This window comes from Hypomesus transpacificus, unplaced genomic scaffold (genome assembly GCF_021917145.1).
Source record: "Hypomesus transpacificus isolate Combined female unplaced genomic scaffold, fHypTra1 scaffold_48, whole genome shotgun sequence".
NCBI classification, from domain to species: domain Eukaryota; kingdom Metazoa; phylum Chordata; class Actinopteri; order Osmeriformes; family Osmeridae; genus Hypomesus; species Hypomesus transpacificus.
Window position 1 is genome coordinate 994,303 of NW_025813996.1, and position 21,761 is coordinate 1,016,063.

The 21,761-nt window shown below is 41.1% G+C and overlaps 1 protein-coding gene across 4 annotated transcripts in view; it reads right to left on the reverse strand.

The window, feature by feature from the left end:
* erg (ETS transcription factor ERG) overlaps nt 1-21,761 on the reverse strand; it is a 116,697-nt gene that overhangs the window by 78,882 nt on the left and 16,054 nt on the right. For all 4 annotated transcript variants that reach the window (XM_047017130.1, XM_047017131.1, XM_047017134.1 and 1 more), the window contains one exon: nt 9,961-10,052. In XM_047017130.1, coding sequence (XP_046873086.1) covers nt 9,961-9,999 — 39 coding nt within the window. In that variant the 5' untranslated portion in view covers nt 10,000-10,052. The remainder of the gene's footprint in view (nt 1-9,960; nt 10,053-21,761) is intronic.

The following is a 21,761-nucleotide window of genomic DNA, read 5'->3' on the forward strand; positions in this document are numbered from 1 at the left end:
AACAAGAATAAGGTCTAGGTAAATATTGGTTTTATTTGAAGCACAATTAAACTGTATATACAAATAAAAATATTTTAAGTGCTTCACTGAGCTGCCAAACTAAAACATTGCAAGCAAAATAAAACATTTCAAAATAAAAGTGCTACTGTTTAAAAGCACTTGCCTGAACTGAAACCTAACATTTCATGGCTCAAAGTCTAAAGGCCGATTTATACTTCTCTGACTCCATTACGGACAGACGCACGCACGGAGTCGGACGGATTGGTTGAATTTATACTACTCCGACGGCTCTGCATGCTGAAAGCAATTCACTGTTTAGCTGAAATATGAATTGTAAAAACTTACAACCATGGCGGTCAAAGGATTCTGTTCTATTGTCGGTCACGGTAACCCCGCCCCTGACTCAAGCAGTTCTTAAAACGGACCAATCACATTCAAGGGGTATCCGTAAAATGACGGATGGACGGATAGTTAGGAAAATCAGGAGGTGCACGCAGAGCTCAGAGAGGGGCTCGGAGAGGGCACAGAGAGGGAGTTCCTTGACGGAGAGGGCGTTCCCTGTGTGCGTGTCCGTAAAAACGCAGAAGTATAAATTGGCCTTTATAGCGGGTCCCCCCTTGCTGTAGCATAACCTTCAGATGGCCAACACCTGTAATTTGGCTTTCTTGCCCTATGGCCTTGGCTAAACCCACTTGCCACTCTCCCTAGCATCAAAATCCTAGCTCCATGGGTTAGCTCCATGGCCCAGCTCCGTAACTCAGGGGTGGGCAATTAATTTTGACAAGGTGCCACATGAGAAACTTGAAATGTGTTGGAGGGCCGCATCAACAATAACTTGAACTTGTTTCTGCTCACTATTCATTTTCTCCCATTGTAAAAAGCAGTAAAGTATATATTTTGATCAGCTGCTACTGGTTATCAGAAGAATAAGGATATTCTGTAGATATTTGTTTAAATATTGTACATGTTGGTCAACTAGGAAAAGAATATCGAAGTAACAGTAAAAACTAAAATAATCATTACATCAGTGTTTCATTTTATTTGTAACTAGTTATTTAACTAGCAAACCATCAGCCCGCGACCACTGAATCTGTCAAGTTCTTATTATGTCCGCGTTAGTTTTGTCAATGTATGTATGTAAATTGCTTGATCACTAGTCTTTCAGGACTACATATTCACTACCGCTCAACACATTTATTAATTTTTTATTTACTTCACGCGGACCGGATTGGGACAGTCTGTGGGCCGGTTGTGGCCCGCGGGCCGTACAATGGCCAGGTCTGCCATAACTGATTCTCTGGTGCTCAGGTCGTAATTTCAATCACACAGCACGGAACAGTGTAGGCCTACAGGAATATCTGGACTACAGCCAATCAGAGGCAAAGACCTGCCCCATCTCTGTCTCTGATTAGTTTAGACCACGATATGATCCAACCATGAGTGTGAGTTCCGTCAAATTGGAAACAAACACTTTGTTCCTGGAGAGGCAGCGGATGTGAGGAGGTTAGGTGCGCAGCGGTGCACCTAACCTCCTCACATCCGCTGCCTGACCTAGGATTTTTTTTTGTCGCACCCGAACAAATTTTGTTTGCATATGCGACCAAATTGGTCGCCCTGTATTTCACTGGTCTGCTCCATGACGCCGGTAAGTAGCTAGCTCCTGAGACTTCTCACCCAAAGAACGATGGGGAACCTTCGATTAAGACATGTTCGTAGGTACCTAGCGAAAAGTATCCTCAACTTTACTATACCTTTAGCTACGGCACTAATGCTGAAGGCTTGCTGATATAGCTGTTGGTCTTATTAAAACGGCGTAGGTATGCATCGTTACTAACGTGTGCTGACGTTCTGACTGTGTGCGTATGTGAGAAAGATGCTTGAGTGACAGAGAAACGGAGGGAGACCAGGGAAAGGAAATGCAGCTGAACGAATACGCTGCGTGTTTTAACCTAAATATTGTAAAAAAAAAATACTAAACACAATATGTGGCGGCCAGTGTTGATTCTGTGGCGCACCACCACAAATTAGTCTATGTGTGGGAAACACTGCACATGTGGATGGCCGGGCGGGTGGCCGTTAACAGCCAATTGCATGAGTGAATACTGAGTGAGAAGTGTCCTCTCACTCTCTCCCTTCCGCTTCACTTCAGTATTGATTTCGAGTTGAACTGACTTTTTTGTATACTTGAATTTTGTTGATCCATAGGTCTCTGTTTCATGTTGTGGATAAGTAAAGCCTATTTTGCTACATTTTTGTAGTCCTGGTTATCTTTTGTTTGGCATGTTGGTAAGGTTATTTAGGGGACCATTTGTCAATGGTTTTATTCTTAAATGAATGTTTGTTTATTAATTACTTATTTTTCAACCAATAACTCAATTAAAATTACAAAGAGGGAAATTCGCAACTTTTTATTGCAACTTTCACTTGCGCCCGCAATTTAATCTTAACAAACACCTAAAAAACACAGCAACTTTCATCGCAACTATTTGGAAAAGCTAGCGCAAAATCAGGAATTTTTGCCTGCAACTTTCACAAAGGCCTGCGAAATCCTGGGGGGACTGATTAATGAGTTCAAGGGATTGACTTGGCCTCCAAATTCCCCATATCTCAATCAAATATCTGTGGGATGTGCTGGCCAAACAAGTACAATCCATAGCGGCCCACCTCGTAACTGACAGGACATAAAGGACCTGCTGCTAATGTCTTGGTGCCAGATACCACTGCACACCTTCAGAGGTCGAGTGGAGTCCAAGCCTTGATGGGTCAGGGCTGTTTTGGTGGCAAAAGGGGGACCAACACAATATGAGGCAGGTGGTCATAACGTTATGGCTGATTGCTGTATTTGCCAATGGTATTGGAGCTACAGGTCCATCCACAGATGCTGCAGACCATCTGAAGTAAAACTGGGAACTGACATTAAAGAATTGAGGCACACATTGTCTTTGTGTAGAGAGGACACCGCGTCTCTTCCTCCAATTTACAGATTCCATTTGCTCAATGCTAAATATTTGCCATGCAAAGAGCCCTTCTGTTTAAAGTGACTGACAGTCAGCGAGTACGTAGATCTTCAGCCATTCTCAGTTGGACAGTTTGAAGTCCTTGAGATTAAAGACTCTAGAGACCTTGTGTCTCTAGAGTCTGAAGGGAGTCACGTGGCTGAGTGGTTAGGGAATAGGGCTAGTAATCAGAAGGTTGCTGGTTCGATTCCAGGCCATGCAAAATGACGTTGTGTCCTTGGGCAAGGCACTTCACCCTACTTGCCTCGGGGGTATGTCCCTGTACTTACTGTAAGTCGCTCTGGATAAGAGCGTCTGCTAAATGACAAAATGTAAATGTCTCTGAACACAAATCTCTGAATCAATTTAAGTGACATGTTTATGACCACCAGCCAACAAAATCACAAATCACTAGAAGGAGATGAGAGACATGGACCTGTATATAAAATTGCAGTCCAGTATTACATAATGCCCCATAGCTTTTGTCTGCTGACACAAATGTAACTTCTAGTTGCCATTGACATGCAGTTACTTGTTATAACCAAGGCTAGGTCACGTATGACAGGGTTCTCAAGAGTGTTTTGGGTAGGTACTGCATGTGCAGTAGAACTGTAGACAAGGATCAGCAGTTTCTGCTCAATGGCTTTGGGCCTAGAGCCAAACCAAACAGGAGCAATCCCAGATGAGATGCTGCTCTAGACCTTTAGACAATTGGTAAGTGCCCCATCCACAGTAACATCCTCATATTGACACACACACTCATACTTAGCTCCGTGAATAAATCACACACATTCTCTGAAACACATAACCTTGTCTTAATGTAATACATTTGTAGATGGGAAATTACACTAAAGGCAAGTGATAATCTCAGTGTTTCCGCTATGTTGATTTTTCAGTGGCGGCCCGCCACGGTTACATTCTGCCGCCACGGTATCAGAAATAGGGCTGTAAAAAAAAAATGTCAGTCTATCAGCTGTGATTGTTAGAGCGTATGTCGGAGAATAGCAACACATGCTTCACAGCGCAGTTGAGATTGCGCGTGTGGGTCCTTGAGAACTGTAAGTCGTATAACTTATGTATTTAAGCCTGTTATTGTAATAGTCTACAGTTCTTGCAAATTTAAATTAACTGGTGATTTTTGTTGTTTGTATTCTTCCCCTGCTAGCGAAATTGCACGTCTGTTGATTCGATAGCGATTGCTGCCCTTGCTCACGTTTGTATTTTAGGTGCATTATTATGCTGAAGTGGTTTTAATGAATAAATAGTGGGTATTGTTATTATTTGCTACAGAATGCTTAGCCTATCAAGAACAAATGAAGCAGACAGTGTACATTCTTCCGAGTGGCCTACCTTAATCAATAGGCTATAGCCTATAGGCCACTGACCATTTACAATAAGTTGTTACATCAATTATTAATTGGCAGCATTTATGCCATTTAGAACATACTGTAAGGCAGGGGTGTCCAATCCTGGTCCTCGAGGGCCACTGTCCTGCATGTTTTAGATGTTTCTGTCAGAAGTATTAATCTCCAACAGTTTCCCTGCTCCAGCACACCTGTTTCAAATGAATGGGTCGTTATCAAGTTCTGTGGAAGCCGGGTAATGACCACTCATTTGAATCAGGTGTGCTGGAGCAGGGAAACATCTAAAACATGCTGGACAGTGGCCCTCGAGGACCAGGATTGGACACCCCTGCTGTAAGGTATCTTTAAGTATGCTAACTTTATTTCTTTAGGGGAAACAGGACGAAAATGTGTAATATTACATTAGCTATTAGACTATTGCATTAATCTGCTCCGAAATGTAGGGTTATGTTTAGCATTTTGTTTTGGCCGGGGGCGGGGGGGGGTGGAAGACCTGCCCTCACTGCAAAAAAAAATCCTAAAGGAAACACTGAATCTACAGGGTTTATCACAGTAGTCCTGCAAACATAATTTCATAAAACCCTTTAGGATTTACATAAATACAAAGATACGGAAATGCTGCTGTCTATCCACACAGTTTGGAGATAATTTAACAAATCAACTTGTATCATTCCATTCACTCATTAAGGCAAGGGAGAAAAGTCTATCTGCAGTCAAATGCGTTATGTAAGATATACATAACACAACTCTTCTTCAAAACAAAGGGGTCTTCCACCCCCCATCCCCCCCAGCCAAAAACAAAGTGCTAACCCTAACCCTAAATTTCGGAGGAGAAGGTAGTGGTGGCGCTTGGACGGTGCAGACAGTGCCTCTGGTGGAACTTGCAAGACCACGTCTGTTACACTGGTGCCGTGACCCGGATCGCTAGGTTAGCATAAGCTAACCGGCTGGAGTGAATTTGAGGGGTGAATGTAGCCGGTGCGTGATGAAACTCACTCCTCAAGTATGTAACAGGCCACCCACGCCAACAAATTGCTAGCTTTTCGTTGGCGTAGTTGGTAGTGGTGGCGCGAAAGTTCGACTCCTGGTCAGCGCGGACAGTGCCTCTGACGGAACTTGCAAGACCACGTCTTTTACACACCTACGTTCATGATTGACCTACAGTATGGAACAGCCAGCTTGCACTTGAGTAAGCAGAAATATTGCGATGGTGATGCTTTATTTTCATAAGCAGGTGAGATGGTATTGTATGCAAAAAGGGTGCATTGAACTGCCCAAATACAATTCTATGACAGTTGTGTTGAAATGAGAGATAAAATGCAGGTATATGGAAATGTAGCGGTACCCACTTGAATGGAGACAGAAAATACACGTTCTCATTGCTAAAAACATGCAGTTGCGCCTTCAAAATTCCTCATTCCAGTGGAACTATGACTACAGACTTTTCCAAGGTTTTGCCTCATGGTCCATTCACCACACAATACATGAACTATATCCTCTCAAGCCCAGGTCCCCAGGACTGATATGAAACCCAATCCTGCTCACTGGGACCCTGAGGGATCCCCATCTGGCCTTGCTCTGTCTAGTATCCTGGAGAAAGGAGGAGTTTATGGTGTTGAAAAGGTCTCTGACCTGCCAGTTATCACTTACAGTAAAATGAATGCCTGACTTGTACGCTGTCATGGCTGCTTTAAAGGCAAGACATAACAACAGGAGAAGCTAAACCCCTTCAACTTGAAAGAGAATGGGAAAAGCAGCCCAGACAGTCAACCCCAGAAGGAGACAGTAGAGTGACCAAACACACATACAGTTGTCAACAGTGTGGACACTTGCACACACACCCACACACTGTATGGTAAGATCTACTGTAGATTGCAGTAAACCACTTGTTGGTCTGATACACCTGTGGGTTATTTACTTTGTGTTCAGAGAGAAAGGGATGGATGGATTGGACACACAGCAGAGGTTTACACACACCCACACAAACACCCCCAGAATCTGAAATATGAATATTTATCCAGCTCTGTAGAGAGGAGCAGTAAATACAGTGCTGTGTGAGAGAAGATGGAAGGAGGGAGGGAAAGAAAAATAAGAACTCCCTTGTCATCAGAAATCTCACCGCAGTAACCAGTGTTGGGGGGTGTTACAAAGTAAACGTGTTACTGTAATAAGATTACATTTGTCTGTAACGCAGTCATGTAACACATTACTGTTGATAACTTCAGTAATCTTATAACAGGTACTAATGAAAAAATGTATTGCGTTACGTGCATTACTGCGATCTGCATATCGGGAGGAGAAAAAGCAACAAATCAAACCTCCCTTTATAGTACGTGTGTGTTTGCATAGCACTCGTCACTTTGACCTTAGCGCCAGAGTTCAAGAGGCGAAACAAGAATGGCAGAGCCACTTAGGATGTATTTTAAAGGATGGATGTAGGCACATTACTTCGTATTAGTTGCGCAATAAAAACAAAAACTTAACTGTACAATGTACATTGTGCCCTGGCCAAAAACACCTCTCCACCGCCGCAAACACAACCTTTAATCTGTCAAAGCATCTTCAACGGCAACATGCTAACTCAAGACTAGTAACTAAAGATCCCCGGATCTTGAGTGACACTGACGCCAAAAAGTTGCCATATGCCATTGTTGCCAACACCAGCCAAGCAGCCACGACTTGACTTCCAACCAAGGTTGAAGGCAGAGATAAACAGGCTTGTAGCAGCATACATAGTAGAGGAAATGTTGCCTGTTTCGACAGTGAAATCGCCCTCTAAAGAAATGTTTCCATTTAAAGTTTTAAGCATTATTTTATTTTGAGACATTTTGTTTACTGCCAGTACTGTAGCCTTGTTATGCTTGATAACTTTAAGGCTGATGTTCACATCTTTTTTGTCAGCTTTGTGGTATTAAAAAGGATGAATGAGAGACATTGTGTATGTCCTCATTATAATAAGAATTTGAGTTGATTTGGGCATATATATGGTTAATATATTATTATTTGGCAAGTAAGTTATAGTGCATGTCAGGTAATGTTATGGAGTAATCCAAAAGTAATGTGACTAGTAGTGTAACTATTTACTTTCAGCAGTGAGTAATCTAGTAAAGTAAAGCATACCTTTTTTTTTAAGTAACCAAAATGTGTAATCTATTACTTTTTTGGAATAACTACCCCAACACTGGCAGTAACACAGGAGGCAGTAGTGGACATTCTCTTTTGTAGCCAAAATCACAAACACAAACAAAAAACATTTAAATTCAACTCAACCATCTACGACCAACATGAAATATGTGTTTGTCTTATTTAAGGCTCTATGCCAGGCAAGGGCGTAACCATGGGTTAGACATTGGGGGGGTCCAAATGAATACCCTTTCCCATATTTTTTTTTGTTAAGTGCATTGCCTTCAATTCAATATTTATATATGAAAATTTGCACATTTAGAACATAGTTTCAAGGACTACATTGACCATTTGAATTTAGATCTAAAGGAATAGTATAATTTCAGAGACAGTGACTGCCTGCATTGAGACCACGTCATTTTATCAGAAAAACAGCGAATCATGCTTTTATGAGGCTACTCGTTTTATTTGCTAAATGAATAAATGTGAATTTAAATGTAAGTAAAGAATCTTTAATTTCACGTCTCCTTTTCATTGTTCAATGTTCCCTATAAACCAGGGGTGGCCAACCAGTCAGAGACTAAGAGACATTTTTTTTTACCTTGTTACTGCAAAGAGCCACATCCTACACATGGGCACACGTGAACATCGCCCCATCCCTTCCTCACTCTCTCTCTCACACACACTCACACACATACATACCACACACAGAGACAGACAGAGAGACACAGACCTCTGCTCAGACAGATTTACTGTACATGTCACCAGGGCCGGAGTGGGGCCACTTTTCAGCCCAGGAAATTCAGGCCCAAGACCGGCCCACTTTTGTTGTATACCAAACAGAGCCGGATGCAGTCTGCTTTGACTGGGGGTGCAGTGAACCTTTCTGGGGGGTATCATGATTACAGAAAGGGATCGTATTTTTATATTGATACCATTTTTTAGACTGCTTAACGATCAGTGTTAATCACGCGGAGCCAGACGTTGTAAACATTCTGGGCCCCATAGGACGTATACATTTGATGTGATGCAAGATAGGGACTGAGCTACATTCAAAATAAACAGACGTTTTTCAATTGGTAAAACCTTGTCTAGTGATGCCATCACTCTGGCCATGCTCCCATCCATCCTCGCTGACGCATATCGTTACGGTAGGGGCCCCCCGGCCCTGCTATCGGTGGCCTATCTGAGAAAACCTTTGGGAAAAGACGGGCTATGGACCCAACCAACTCTATTTGGGAGGGGAGAACTCCCTCACATGGTACAACCCATGCAGAGGCTGAGGTGTCAGAATGCGGAACTTGTGTAGCCTACTTTAAGAAAAGATACGACTAACGTGACAACAATTAACTGTACAACTGTATCTGCTTTTCTGCCTGACTTTTCAAAGTGATTACCTTGTTCTTGCGAAATTAAGTCCCTTTTGGAAATTCCTGGTCAATGTTAGCATGGAGTGAGCTGAAGTGGCGCTGAAGATTTGAAGCCTTTAAATGTGCTAATAATGCCTGGCATAAGGCAGAATGGCCATTACGTTCAACAAAAAATATAAACTCTCACAATCTGTTAAAAACATCCTGTGTTCATCTTCATATTTGGGTTTTGCTGAGCATTTTTTCCCTGCCATTTTCAGAGCGAACTTGACACCAATTGTTTACTCAACAAGAAAGTTTTCCCTCCCTCCAAGCTCAGTGTGGAGTTTTATGTTGGTCCACACCAAACACGTTTCGCGTGTCTATTTTAGATACAAAGTGAATGTATACAGACTGACTTCATGTCAGAGGTGCATTTGCTTGGGATGAAAATATTGAACTCAACATGAACATTGAACACACATTAAAAAAACACAAACACAAAATTCGATATGAATGGAAGAGCCGCACGAGACCAGGCAAAGAGCCGAATGCGGCTCGGGAGCCGCGGGTTGGCCAGGCCTGCTATAAACCATATAAAGCACACGTATAATTTCCATGCTTTTTTCCAACAGACTCACTACTTAATGTTTTGTACTTAGCCATTGTAGGTTACGTATAACTTAACGTCACTTCACCTCTTTTACAATTTTAGGCTATGAAAAGGGGGAAAGACCCACGTATTTCAACCAGTTCATATCTCAAACGCCACACCTTGTATTTCTCACGCTGAGAAGGGGTAACTTGTCCCGCTATATAACATTTATGGAAGAGGCACAGGCACATGGAGGGAGGTTTTCTGTCGAGTTTATGCTGTCAGAGTTAAATGCCACCTACCAGCCAATCAGAAACACCAGCACCCCTCACCCCTCCCCTCCCAATGGTTTGGATCTTTGGGGGGAGAAAATGTTAGTCAAAGGACCGCTTTGAATTGTAATTGTGCAGCCCTGCTCTATACTATATATTTAATTCTTGATTGAAAGTCAAGCAATTAGTCCATAAATTAAGATTCGGCAGGTTTGGAGCTGTGTAGTTCGACAATGTGAGTGAGTAGAGTGAGGAACTTACTTTGGTTGGTCCGGCAGGATCTGCTCCAGTCTGAATCATGACCCCCGGTAGACATCAGACACCTAGACAACACAGCCTCACACTACACATCCCTGGGACACAGGGGGAGGGATGGAGAGAGACAGTGCAAAGGAGAGAGGGAGAAAGGTGGGGGGGCATTAGAAATAGTTCAATAATCATTCTCTTAAATCACAAAAATGTCCACTCATGTTGCATGGAGTTCAAATGTTGTGCTATTGACACATATGGCATCCCATGACATAGGGGTATTATCCCATCAATCTCCCCCATAAAATTCCCCCACTCTGGTGCCGATTGGTCCTTTGAGGATCAACGCTGAACACATCCCCTTGTTTACCTTTGTGAATATGTCCCCCCTTCTCATTCCATCAAAAATCTTCCCTTACGGAAGGAAAATATATTGCAGAATATTGGAAAATATGATGTGATATATTAGGCAATATATGTCCATATATGGGATTTAATAATTATATTGTACGGAAATACATGGGATAATATATTGATGATAAATATATTACTAATATATTATAAACTATCATATATATTCATGTAATATATTGCAATATGTTGCAGAATACAGCAATGATTGCCGTTTTCCATATATTGCAACATATTCAACATGAATATATGATATATTTGTTTATATATCCCAAAATATATGCAATTTTAAATCTATAAATACCACCATAATGTATTCCGATTTACATGGGAAAATGTATTGGTAATATACGTAAAGATATAGTGTCACATGTATGTTTAATATATGGTAGAATATATTTGAATTATATGTAAAAAAATATAGCTGTAAGCAGCAATGGCGAATTCCTCCTTCAAAATGGCAAAATATTGTAAAATTGATATAATAGTTACATCGGGATTACCCAGAAAACTAGAAACTGTTTTGTAAAAAAAAAAAAACGCCTATGTCTGGAGTTGAACCTGGAACCCTTCTGTTACTCTCATCCAATTGAGCCATTCCAAGATCTAGACTTTGCAGTGTTCAGTTACTGAACAATAAATTAAGACGTTTCTCCTATGGCAATCATAGTCACATTTGGTCCAAGCTCAAACAGCTCTAATTCAGTCATATTTTCACATATTAAGGTGAAACTTTGCAGGGTACTTCAGGGGGAAGTCACCTTAAAGCCTATTCCTGACGGGGGAATCCTAATTATATGGAATGATATACATTAAATAAATGTACAGATATGTGTTCAATATATTGTGGAATGAATACATTTTCTTTCCGTGAGGGTTGCCCCTATGAGAGTGGGCCTAAACAAACTCAGACATTATGCTTACAGTTTTTCACTATTACTAAAACACATTTCTTGAAACAGTCACCCATTTTCTCAAAACTGTAAACACAAAACCTCATCTTCAAGTACTTTTTACAAAACCTCTGAATCCTTTTGCAAAATGAAACTTTCACCTCAAAACAGATTTACCTGTGCTCAAAATAAAACACTGCTCTCAAATCATAAACAAAGTGATCAAATGATATACACTATTGTAGGCGGTGAATTGAAAGGCCAGAGACGCTTGGTGTCCCTGGCTTGGGAACCACAATTCACTTTAGGTTAGATTATTGTTGTATTTAGATTATTGTTGTATTATTATATTTCTGTCTCTCCTTCTAACTTTAGTGAGGTTAAACCCTGCCTCATCTATATATATAAATTCCTGAGGGATTGCCTCAGCATCCATCTGTAAAACTAGATTGTGTAGTTCAGCATAGATTTAGTATACGGTACATTTACATGTAAAAAGGTATGCAACATTAGAGTGCTAAAGTGAACAATACACACCTCCACATACTCATGCCGCAGCTGTTTGACCCTCTCTGAGTTACGCTCAAAAGGCACTCGATATATCTGTTTCATCACAACCTGATTTTTAGTCAGGATGCGTGCCAATGTAGAAAGAGAGACCTGATTGACATCATGGAAAATGGCATGGTCGCCAATATTGTTGGCTTGGATTTCTCTGAGCTTTATTGCATTATTGGCTAGAACCATGTTACAGTAACAATCTGTCTTTCTTGCTGTTGGTTGAATATGGCGCCCATTTTCCTTGTCGTGCTAGACCCTCAATCCTATGTAGAACAAAATACATGTAACCTGCTGTAAAATGTCACCCTCTGATTTCTTCCATTTTGGTTGAAGATAGGTGAACGCACCTGCTGCATTTTTATAATGCTTAAACCTGATTGGTGTGTCTACAATTAAGCAATCTTGTGTCTGCACACCTAATGGCTGTGTTTAACCAATTGCCACATAGGTGTGGTAATTTGACTGTCAGTGCTTTGGAATTGCAAAGAAGTGACATCTTGATATACTTCTGTGTCTAATGCATACAAGTGTGTTTAGTGTTTTGCAAATCACTTGTGTGTATTGTTTCGCAAAAAGTGTGATGTGGACATGTGCTCATAGTGGTGCCAATCAGAGCCGTTGTTTTGCGACTTGAGTGAAGGTTTTGATAATTGTGTAATACTTTTGATTTTAGTGTTTATCCAATCGTAAAAAACTGTAAGTTAAAACCTACTCCAAAAGTCTATATTTATAATCAGTTAGCCGCATCAACCAGACTAGATCAACGTTTTCACTGCCGTAGCTTGATAAATACGTTTCAAGGAGAACAAGTAATGCCAAAATGCACAATAATAGTTTATTATCTAAATAGTAGGATAATCAATACAATGATAATGAAATATCATCAAATACAAAACATACCTTCAGATCAATGGTTAACAAAGGTATTCACAATTAAGACTAGGCGCCTAACGCACCGGAGCTGTATCGTAAACAAAACTCGAAGTAATTTGTAAAACGTGTTCCTATATACACCCAAACCTGACTAAAATGGGGACACCGGTCACATGACTGAAAAGTTGTCTAACACATACAAATTCAAATTGGATCATTAATCAAGGCTGCAGTAGACCAAGTGGTGCCCTTGCAAGACAAGGGAATATGTTAAACACATGTTGGTCTGCTGCAGGCACAAACTCTGTAAACCCTGTATATGTTACAGTATAAAAATTATTACTAGCATGTAATACATAAAATAAGAAACAAAATCATATCAAACAATATAGCTGCAAGCAGCGATGCGGGTTCCTCTGCAAAATGGCAAAATATTATACACATGTACACTGTAGAAGATCGAGACTTGGACAACAAGAGAGCAAATGATTTCATGTTTGGCCATCAACAATAGGCTGAACGTGGATTTGAACTCATGAGCATAAGGTAACAAGTCAGTCTCTCTCGCCTTTCTGCTCTACAGCACCTGCTGAGACTGTATAATTAGGAAGGGCTGAGTATTTACTTTTTATAGGATATTGAAACTCTTCTTGAGTTGATCTATTTCCAGGCTCTGTCAATGCACAACTAATAATAGTCATGTTGCCAACTGAGCTAGGGCAGTGCTTCTATTCAGCTCCTTGCAAGGTCTGTGACTGTAGAGCAGCCGATTCACTGGTCCGATTAAACTACACAACATACTCAATCAGGGTGACCAACAAGATTATTATAACTAACCAACAATAACATTACAAACATCCAACCGAACGAACACAACAACTGAAATCCCTCGCACGGCTTTTGTAACCAAACTATTTTCCATAAGTCTTTGCGTTTTTTGACATGCCGCACTGCATGCTGGGTACCCAAGGGTGCCGACTGCATGATATGAGTATTAGTGTTTGGTCAGCTTTGGGACAAAGGCTAAGAAACGGTTGACATTTCAAGGTGAAATTGCATGAAATTGCGCATGGTATTTCAGAAGGATGTCTGCCTGTTTAACTAAACAAGTAATCAAAATTATGACAGGCCAAAAGACTGTGCCTGGATGCGAACCTGTGACCTTGCGCTTTGCAGGACAGCATTTCAACCCATTGAGCTACCCACAGGACTGGAAATTTTGGTCAATTTCTGTATAAAAAAAGAAAGCCGTTTCTCCTGTAGCGTGGTTTGTTCGATTTGGCCAAAGTTCAAACACCTGTAATTCAGTCATATTTTGACATATCAAGGTAAAACTTTGCATGGTACTTCAGAGGCATGTCACCTTAAAGCCTATTAGGTTTGAACCATCCTTTAAAAATACATTTGATTTAGTGACACAAACATATTGAGGCAATGTGTACATTTACATAAATACACCCCTTTCAGCCATTTTGTACTTGATTCAATTGCCTTAAGTAACATTTCTCAATACTTCAATGATACATATTTGTACCAAATTTCAAGTCAATAGGACCTTTGGTTCAAGAGAAGAGGAATTTTGAAGGTTTTCCAAAATTATCACTGTACAGGAAAATCCATCATGGCAGACCTTATGGGTCCCTGAGGCTTTTTTGTTTCTCATAAAAAATGAGGCATGCTCACCAAGTATCAGAAGAATTGGAGCAATGGGGTGGAAATGCCATCACTTTGAAAATTGGACTTTTGGGCGTGGCCTGTGGCGCCCCCTATGGTCCGATGTGGCCCATATTTGGTGTGGGGGTACCCACTTGGACGTAGTATCAATGTGCCAAATTAGAAAATTTATGACAAGGGACTTTTTGAGATATTGGGGCGCAAGGAGAAGAAAAATAATAATAAGAATGCCAACAATAACAATAGGTTCCCTCCTACCGGAGGAACCTAATAATAATAAAACTAACAATTACAATTCTTAGTTCTCCTATGGTAAGCTTTGTTAGATTCAGCCAACGTTGAAACTGATCCAATTCAATCATATTTTGACATACCAAGGTGAAATTGTTTGTGGGACTTCAGAATTATGTCATCCTATTGAACTAAACAGATAATCAAAATGATGACAGGCCAAAAGATAATGGCTGGATTCCAACCTACGACCTTATACTTTACAGGTCACCATCCCAGCCCATTGAGCTATTCTCAGTGTTGAATATTGTCATGTTCAGTTACTGTATTAAAAAGTAAGCTGTTTCTCCTGTGGTAAGCGTTGTTAGATTCAGCCAAAGTTGAAACTGCTTATAAATTTCCTATAAAAATGGGACAACAGGATGACTGGGTTGCTGCTGTAAAGAATAACTTACTTATAGTTTTTATAAAAGGTTGTTTGGAGTGCCTTAACTTGTCATGGAAGGGAATTTCGAATCATGCCTAGCATCAGTGGGGATGTGTCCTGGCTTAGGTTACTGAAATGAATCATCAATTTTACTTCATTAGAGATAACCATTAGCATTATCTCTACCATGCGTAGACTACAAGTACATTTAGTCATTTTAGGAGACGCTCTTATACAGAGCGACTTACAGTAAGTACAGGGATATTTTCCCCGAGGCAAGTAGGATGAAGTGCCTTGCCCAAGGACACAACGTCATTTGGCACGGGCAGGAATCGAACCAACAACCTTCTGATTAATAGCCCGACTCCCTAACGGCTCAGCCATCTGACCTCCAGTAGCTAGCTACTGTGGTGAACCTGGTTTGTTTCGCAGTGGTTTACACAGTCTTGCTAAACAGACAATTGGAGTGTTGTGATGGGCTCAAATAAACACGCATTGCTATGTTTTACAACCGGAGGATTTATCGGAAGACTAGAAACCGTTTTGTCAGAATAAAAAATAAAAAACCATACCTCTGACTGGTTTTGAACCTACAACCCTTTGCTTACCAGCACAAAATCTCAGCCAATTGAGCAATTCCCAGGCATGGAATACACAAAGTTCAATAACTGGATAATAAAAAAAGCTGTTTCTCCAATGGCGAGCATTGTTAGATTTGGTCCAAGTTCAAACAGCTGTAATTCAGTCATATTTTGACATATCAAGGTAAAACTTTGCATTGTACTTCAGAGGCATGTCACCTTAAAGCCTATTAGATTTGAACCATCCTTCAAAAATACATTTGATTTAGTGACACAAACATATTGAGGCAATGTGGACATTTACATAAATACACCCCTTTCAGCCATTTTGTACTTGATTCAATTGCTTTAAGTAACATTTCTCAATATGTCAATGATACATATCTGTACGAAATTTGAAGTCAATTAGACCTTTGGTTGAAGAGCAGAGGAATTTTGAAGGTTTTCCAAAATTCGTCGACTGTGATGTCGCACTTCGTCGACATCACAAGGAATATTTTCCCACCTTCAACAACCTGTTTGCTCTCTGAACTGGCTTATATTGGTTGTGTCACATCATTTGAAACAAGTGAAATCAATTTTGAGTGATTGTGTTTTGTCAATGACATGTTTTCTGTATTAGATTGTTGCCATTTGTGTTTACCAGTATGGATGACATGTGTATTAGAGTGCAGAATGTGTTTTGAGAATGAGAATGTGTTTAGAGTTTTGCTAAAAAGTATACGTTTTGGAAAAATTGAAGATGTAACACATTTATCCTGTATAAAAATGATTATGTGTTTAGCATTCCTTGTGTGTATAGAGAAGCCTACCCCCAAATCTGAACTTTGGGTAACATGAGGCATATGTAAACAAGGTGACCTGGGCTGACCACTCTCTCTTACTGGAGAGGCCATAAAAGATGTTTGGCCTTACCTGTGTTGGGTTAATCATGTGGTCAAGCTTACAGGGGTCAAAAGGCACACACACGCACACACTCAAGCACGCACACACTCAAGCACGCACACACGCACACCAGGTCTACGCAAGGAGCCAATGAAGAAGAGCCATGAAACATTTGCATGCCTTTGTCTTAACCAATGACTGTAAAGAGTGGGGCTGCTTAAATAGCTAGCTAGCACAACATGCTAGCAGCACAATGGCGTGTGATGTTTTGTCTCCTTGTGGGCCGGTCGCAAGCAATAAACTTTCTTAAACTTGTTCACCGACTGACTGTGCAATACTTGATAGATTATTATTTCTGACAATAAGTAAGATCTGCAAATTGTGTTATACCATGGGAAATGGTTTAAGGTATTGACAACAGACTGCACAATTAGCTACATGAAAGAAAACCCTGGCCTCGCCAGCAGTGCGCACGGACCAATCTTGCGCCCTTAAAATAGCATCTGAATAACACGCCATTGACTTTAGACCACTTTTTTCCTGGTCAGTAACTGAATTTTTTTTCGGAAACTGCAAAATAGCACCAGGGAACGTTTGCGCCGGAACACGCTTCCTTTTTCGCTGAACCGCCCACGGGAGCGCAAAGTCATTTCGACGTGCGTCTGTGGAGGGAAAAGTCGGCTTTGCGTCGAGTGCAAACTAGCAATGACACTCAATTGCGCTGGGTGCAAGATAGGGCCCTTAGTGTTTTAGCAATTGAGAAAAACTGACAGGATTGATAGGCCATCTTGTCTCCTCTGTCCCTATTGGTCACATCTGGGAGCCATCCAGTAGCACAGACAGCAGCCCTGTGGCCAATGGAAGTTGGCTGTAATTACTAACACCAGTGTGTTAATCATAGGCTGGGCTCAGCTTTTGCAGTGGTTTACACAGTCTTGCTAAACAGATGATCGGAGTGTTGTTATGGGCTCAAATAAACACTCATGGCTATGTTTTACAACCGGAGGATTGACCGGAAGAATAGAAACAGTTTTGTCCCCCCAAAAAAATATTGCCTTTGACTGGTTTTGAACCTACAACCCCTACATTTACCAGCTCAACATCTCATCCAATAGAGCCATTCCCAGATCTTGCATTTTCAGTAACTGGATAATAAAATAAGGCAGCATTGTCAGATTTGGTCCAAGCTCAAACTGCAGTTGTACAGTCATATTTTCACATATCAAGGTGAAACTTTGGTAGGTGAAAAGCCTATTAGGTTTGAAAAACCATAATTCAAAATGACATTTGATTTAGTGACACAAACATATTGAGGCAGTGTTTGCATTTACATAAATACACCCCTTTCAGCCATTTTGTATTTTATTCAACTGTCTTAAGTAACGTTTTTAAATACATCAATGTTACATACCTGTACAAAATTTCAAGTCAATTGGACCTTTGGTTCTTGAGAAGAGGAATTTTGAAGGTTTTCCCAAATTATCACGCTGCAGGAAAATCCATCATGGCGGACCTTATGGGTCATGGGCTTTTTTGTTCCTCATGAAAAATGAGGCATGCACACCAAGTTTCAGAAGAATTGGAGCAATGAGTTGAAATGCCATCACTTTCAAAATCAAATCAAATGTATTTGTATAGCCCTTTTTACACGCAAGCATGTCACAGAGGGCTTCACATACGCCCATAGAACTGCCCCTCAACCAACCTAAACCCTCAAGGAAGACAAGGAAAAACTCCCAGAAAAACTCCCAATGGGAGAAAAAATGGAAGAAACCTTGGGAGGAGCAATTCAGAGAGGGATCCCCTCCTCCAGAGACGGTTGGTAGGAGAGAGGAGCAGAACACAAGCTAAACATAGTCATACAGTGTCAATGGGTTTTGAAACACCAAAACCCATTGTTCGCCTTTATAGACGTTGGATGGGACCGGGAAACTCGCTGTTGGCCGTCATGGAGACCGGATTCCGGGTGACGACCTGGTCCAACGTTGGCAGACCGATGACCAAGCAGGTCCTGACAGCTCCAACCCCCCACACCACAGGGACATAAGCTATAATTACAATTTAAAAGTGACATGTGATACACACAGGCAAGCACAAACCCCAGGTTTACATAGAAAGTACACACATACTTCCTTTTAACAGTCATAGAATTGACTAAATAAGAACGTTTTTAATCTAGTTTTAAATGTCGAAACAGTATCAGCCTCCTTAATTGAGATGGGTAATTTGTTCCAGAGAAGAGGTGCTCTAAATGAGAACGCCCTACCTCCAGCTGTTTTTTTCTTAACTTTGAGTATTACCAGATAGCCGGCATCTTGAGATCTTAAAGTCCTAGCGGGGCAATAGGGTGCAAGGAGACGGGAGAGGTACAGTGGTGCCAATCCATGCAGAGATTTGTAAGTTGGTAGTAAAACTTTGAAATCAGCTCTGGCTTGGATAGGGAGCCAGTGTAAAGAGACAAGAATAGATGTTATATGATTAAACTTTCTTGTTTTAGTCAATAGTCTAGCAGCAGCATTTTGCACCCGCTGTAAATTTTTTAGGTAGGTAAATGGGAGGCCAGAGAACAACACATTGCAGTAGTCCAATCGGGATGTAACAAAAGTATGTATTAGTTTTTCAGCATCATCCTTCGTGAGGAATTTTCGTATTTTGGCAATATTACGTAGATGGAAAAATGCGGTTCTGGTGATCAGAGTTTAGGGCGTGGCCGGTGGCGCCCCCTACAGTCGAATGTGTCCCATATTTGGTGTGGGGGTACCCACTTGGATGTAGTATCAATGTGCCAAATTTGAATATTTATGACCGGGGACCTTTTGAGATATTGGGGCGCAAGGAAAAGAAAATTATAATAAGAATACCAACAATAACAATAGGTTCCTACCTACCGGAGGAACCCTAATAATAATAATAAATATAGCTGCAAGCGGCGATGCGGGTTCCTCCGCGAAATGGCAAAATATTATAAAAATGTACATTGTAGAAGGTCAAGAGTTGGACAACAAGAGAGCAAAACTACTTAATGTTTGGCCAACAACAATAGGCTGAATGGGGAATGGAACTCATGAGCATAAGGTTATAAGTCAGTCTCTCTATCCTCTCTGCTATACACCAACTGTTGAAATGTTATAAATAGAAAGGGCAGCGTATTAGCTTTTTACAGGTTATTGAATGTCTTCTGGAGTTTATGTCTTTCCCGAATTTCAGCCAAAGCACAACTAACAGTAGTCATGTGGGCAACGGGGCTGGGCTGGGCAGAGCTCATGTTCAGGTGCTTGCAAGAATAATCTGTTAAGGTACAGTAGCCGACTCTCTTTTGAGATTAAACTACACAACATTCACAATCAGGGTGACCAACAAGATTATATTAACTAACCAACAATAACATTACAAACATCTAACTGAACGAACACAACAACTGAAATCCCTCGCAAGGCTGTTGTAACCAAACTATTTTCCACAAGTCTTAGCGTTTTTTGACATGCCGCACTGCATGCTGGGTACCCAAGGGTGCTGACGCTGATTATCTAGCTGTGCTCAGACTGCGTGATATGAGTATTCGTTTTTGGTCAGCTTTGGAACAAAGGTTAAGAAACGGTTGACATTTCAAGGTGAAATTTCATGAAATTGCGCATGGTATTTCAGAAGGATGTCTGCCTGTTTAACTAAACAAGTAATCAAAATTATGTCAGGCCAAAGACTGTGGCTGGATCCAAACTTGTAACATTGCACTTTGCAGGACAACGTTTCAGCCCATTGAGCTACCCGCAAGGCTGAGAAATTTGGGTCAGTTTCTGTATAAAAAAAGAAAGCCGTTTCTCCTGTAGCATGGATTGTTCTATTCGGCGAAAGTTTCAACAGCTGTAATTCAATGATCTTTTGACATATCAAGGTGAAATTGCGCATGGTACTTCAGAACGATGTCATCCTGTTTTACTAAACATATATTCAAATTTAAGACAGACTCAAACAGTGTAGTTGGATTCGAACCTACGACCTTATACTTTGCAGGTTACCGTTCCAGCTCGTTGAGCTATTCTCAATGTTGAATATTGACGTGTTCAACACTTCAAGAAAAGGCTCAAGACACACTTGTTCCGGGAGTACAACGGCACTTAGGAATGCTTGGCTAGACCTGTTGTCAAGTCAAGTCAAGTCTTTTATTTGTCAGGTGCACAGAGCAACACAAGGTTAGACTGGGCACTGAAATTCTTAAGACAAGACAACGCAAGCACCTGGCATAACATAACATATAAGTACACAGAACAAATTTACATCTATGCTGAGCTTAGATAAGTGAACTTCCTAAATATACAGATGGCAATAAATAAACGACTATACTAACCCTAACACTAAAACTTCCTAAATTACAGATAACAATAAATAGTACGCTATACTAACCCTAATACACAAAAAAAAAAAAAAAACCTGTTACAACCCTATAAACTAATCTAACCTAAATGGAGTACAGTGCAGTAGTGCAAATTTACAGATCAGTGACTATGTCGATGACCAAACAGGAGCCTGGTGGCGAGGTACAGTAGTGCAATGTTACTGAAAGAGCAACCAGTAGCTGAAAGTGACAGTGTATAAGTGACTAGTGTGCAGTAAAAATGTCCATATCAGTGTCCATTGAGAAGCCTGATGACCCTTGGGTAGAAACTGTTGTCCAGTCTGCGTGTGCGCGACCGGATGCTGCGGTAACGCCTGCCAGAAGGCAACGGGGTAAAGAGACTGAAGGATGGGTGGGAACAGTCTCTTAGAATCCTGCTGGCTTTCCTAAGGCAACGTGTGTGGTAGGTGTCCTGTAGGGCTGGGAGCTTCCTGCCGATGATGAACTCAGCAGAACGGACCACACTTCGTAGGGCCTTGCGGTCCCGGTCTGTGCAGCTCCCATACCACACTGTGATACAACCAGTCAGAATGCTTTCTATAGTGCATCTGTAAAAGTTAGTAAGGATGACTGAGTCCATACCAAACTTCTTCAGTCTCCTCAGGAAGAAGAGGCGCTTACGGGCCGTTTTGACCACCTTGTCCGTGTGAACAGACCAGGTGAGGTCATTGCTGATGTTCACCCCGAGGAACTTGAAGCAGCTGACCTTCTCCACTTCCGATCCATTGATGAATAGGGGTGCATGCTCCTCCTCCTGCCGCCTCCTAAAGTCCACAATCATCTCCTTGGTCTTGCTGATGTTAAGAGAGAGGTTGTTGTCCTGACACCATGATGTCAGGGTGTCAACCTCCTCTCTGTAGGCTGACTCGTCACTGTCAGAGATG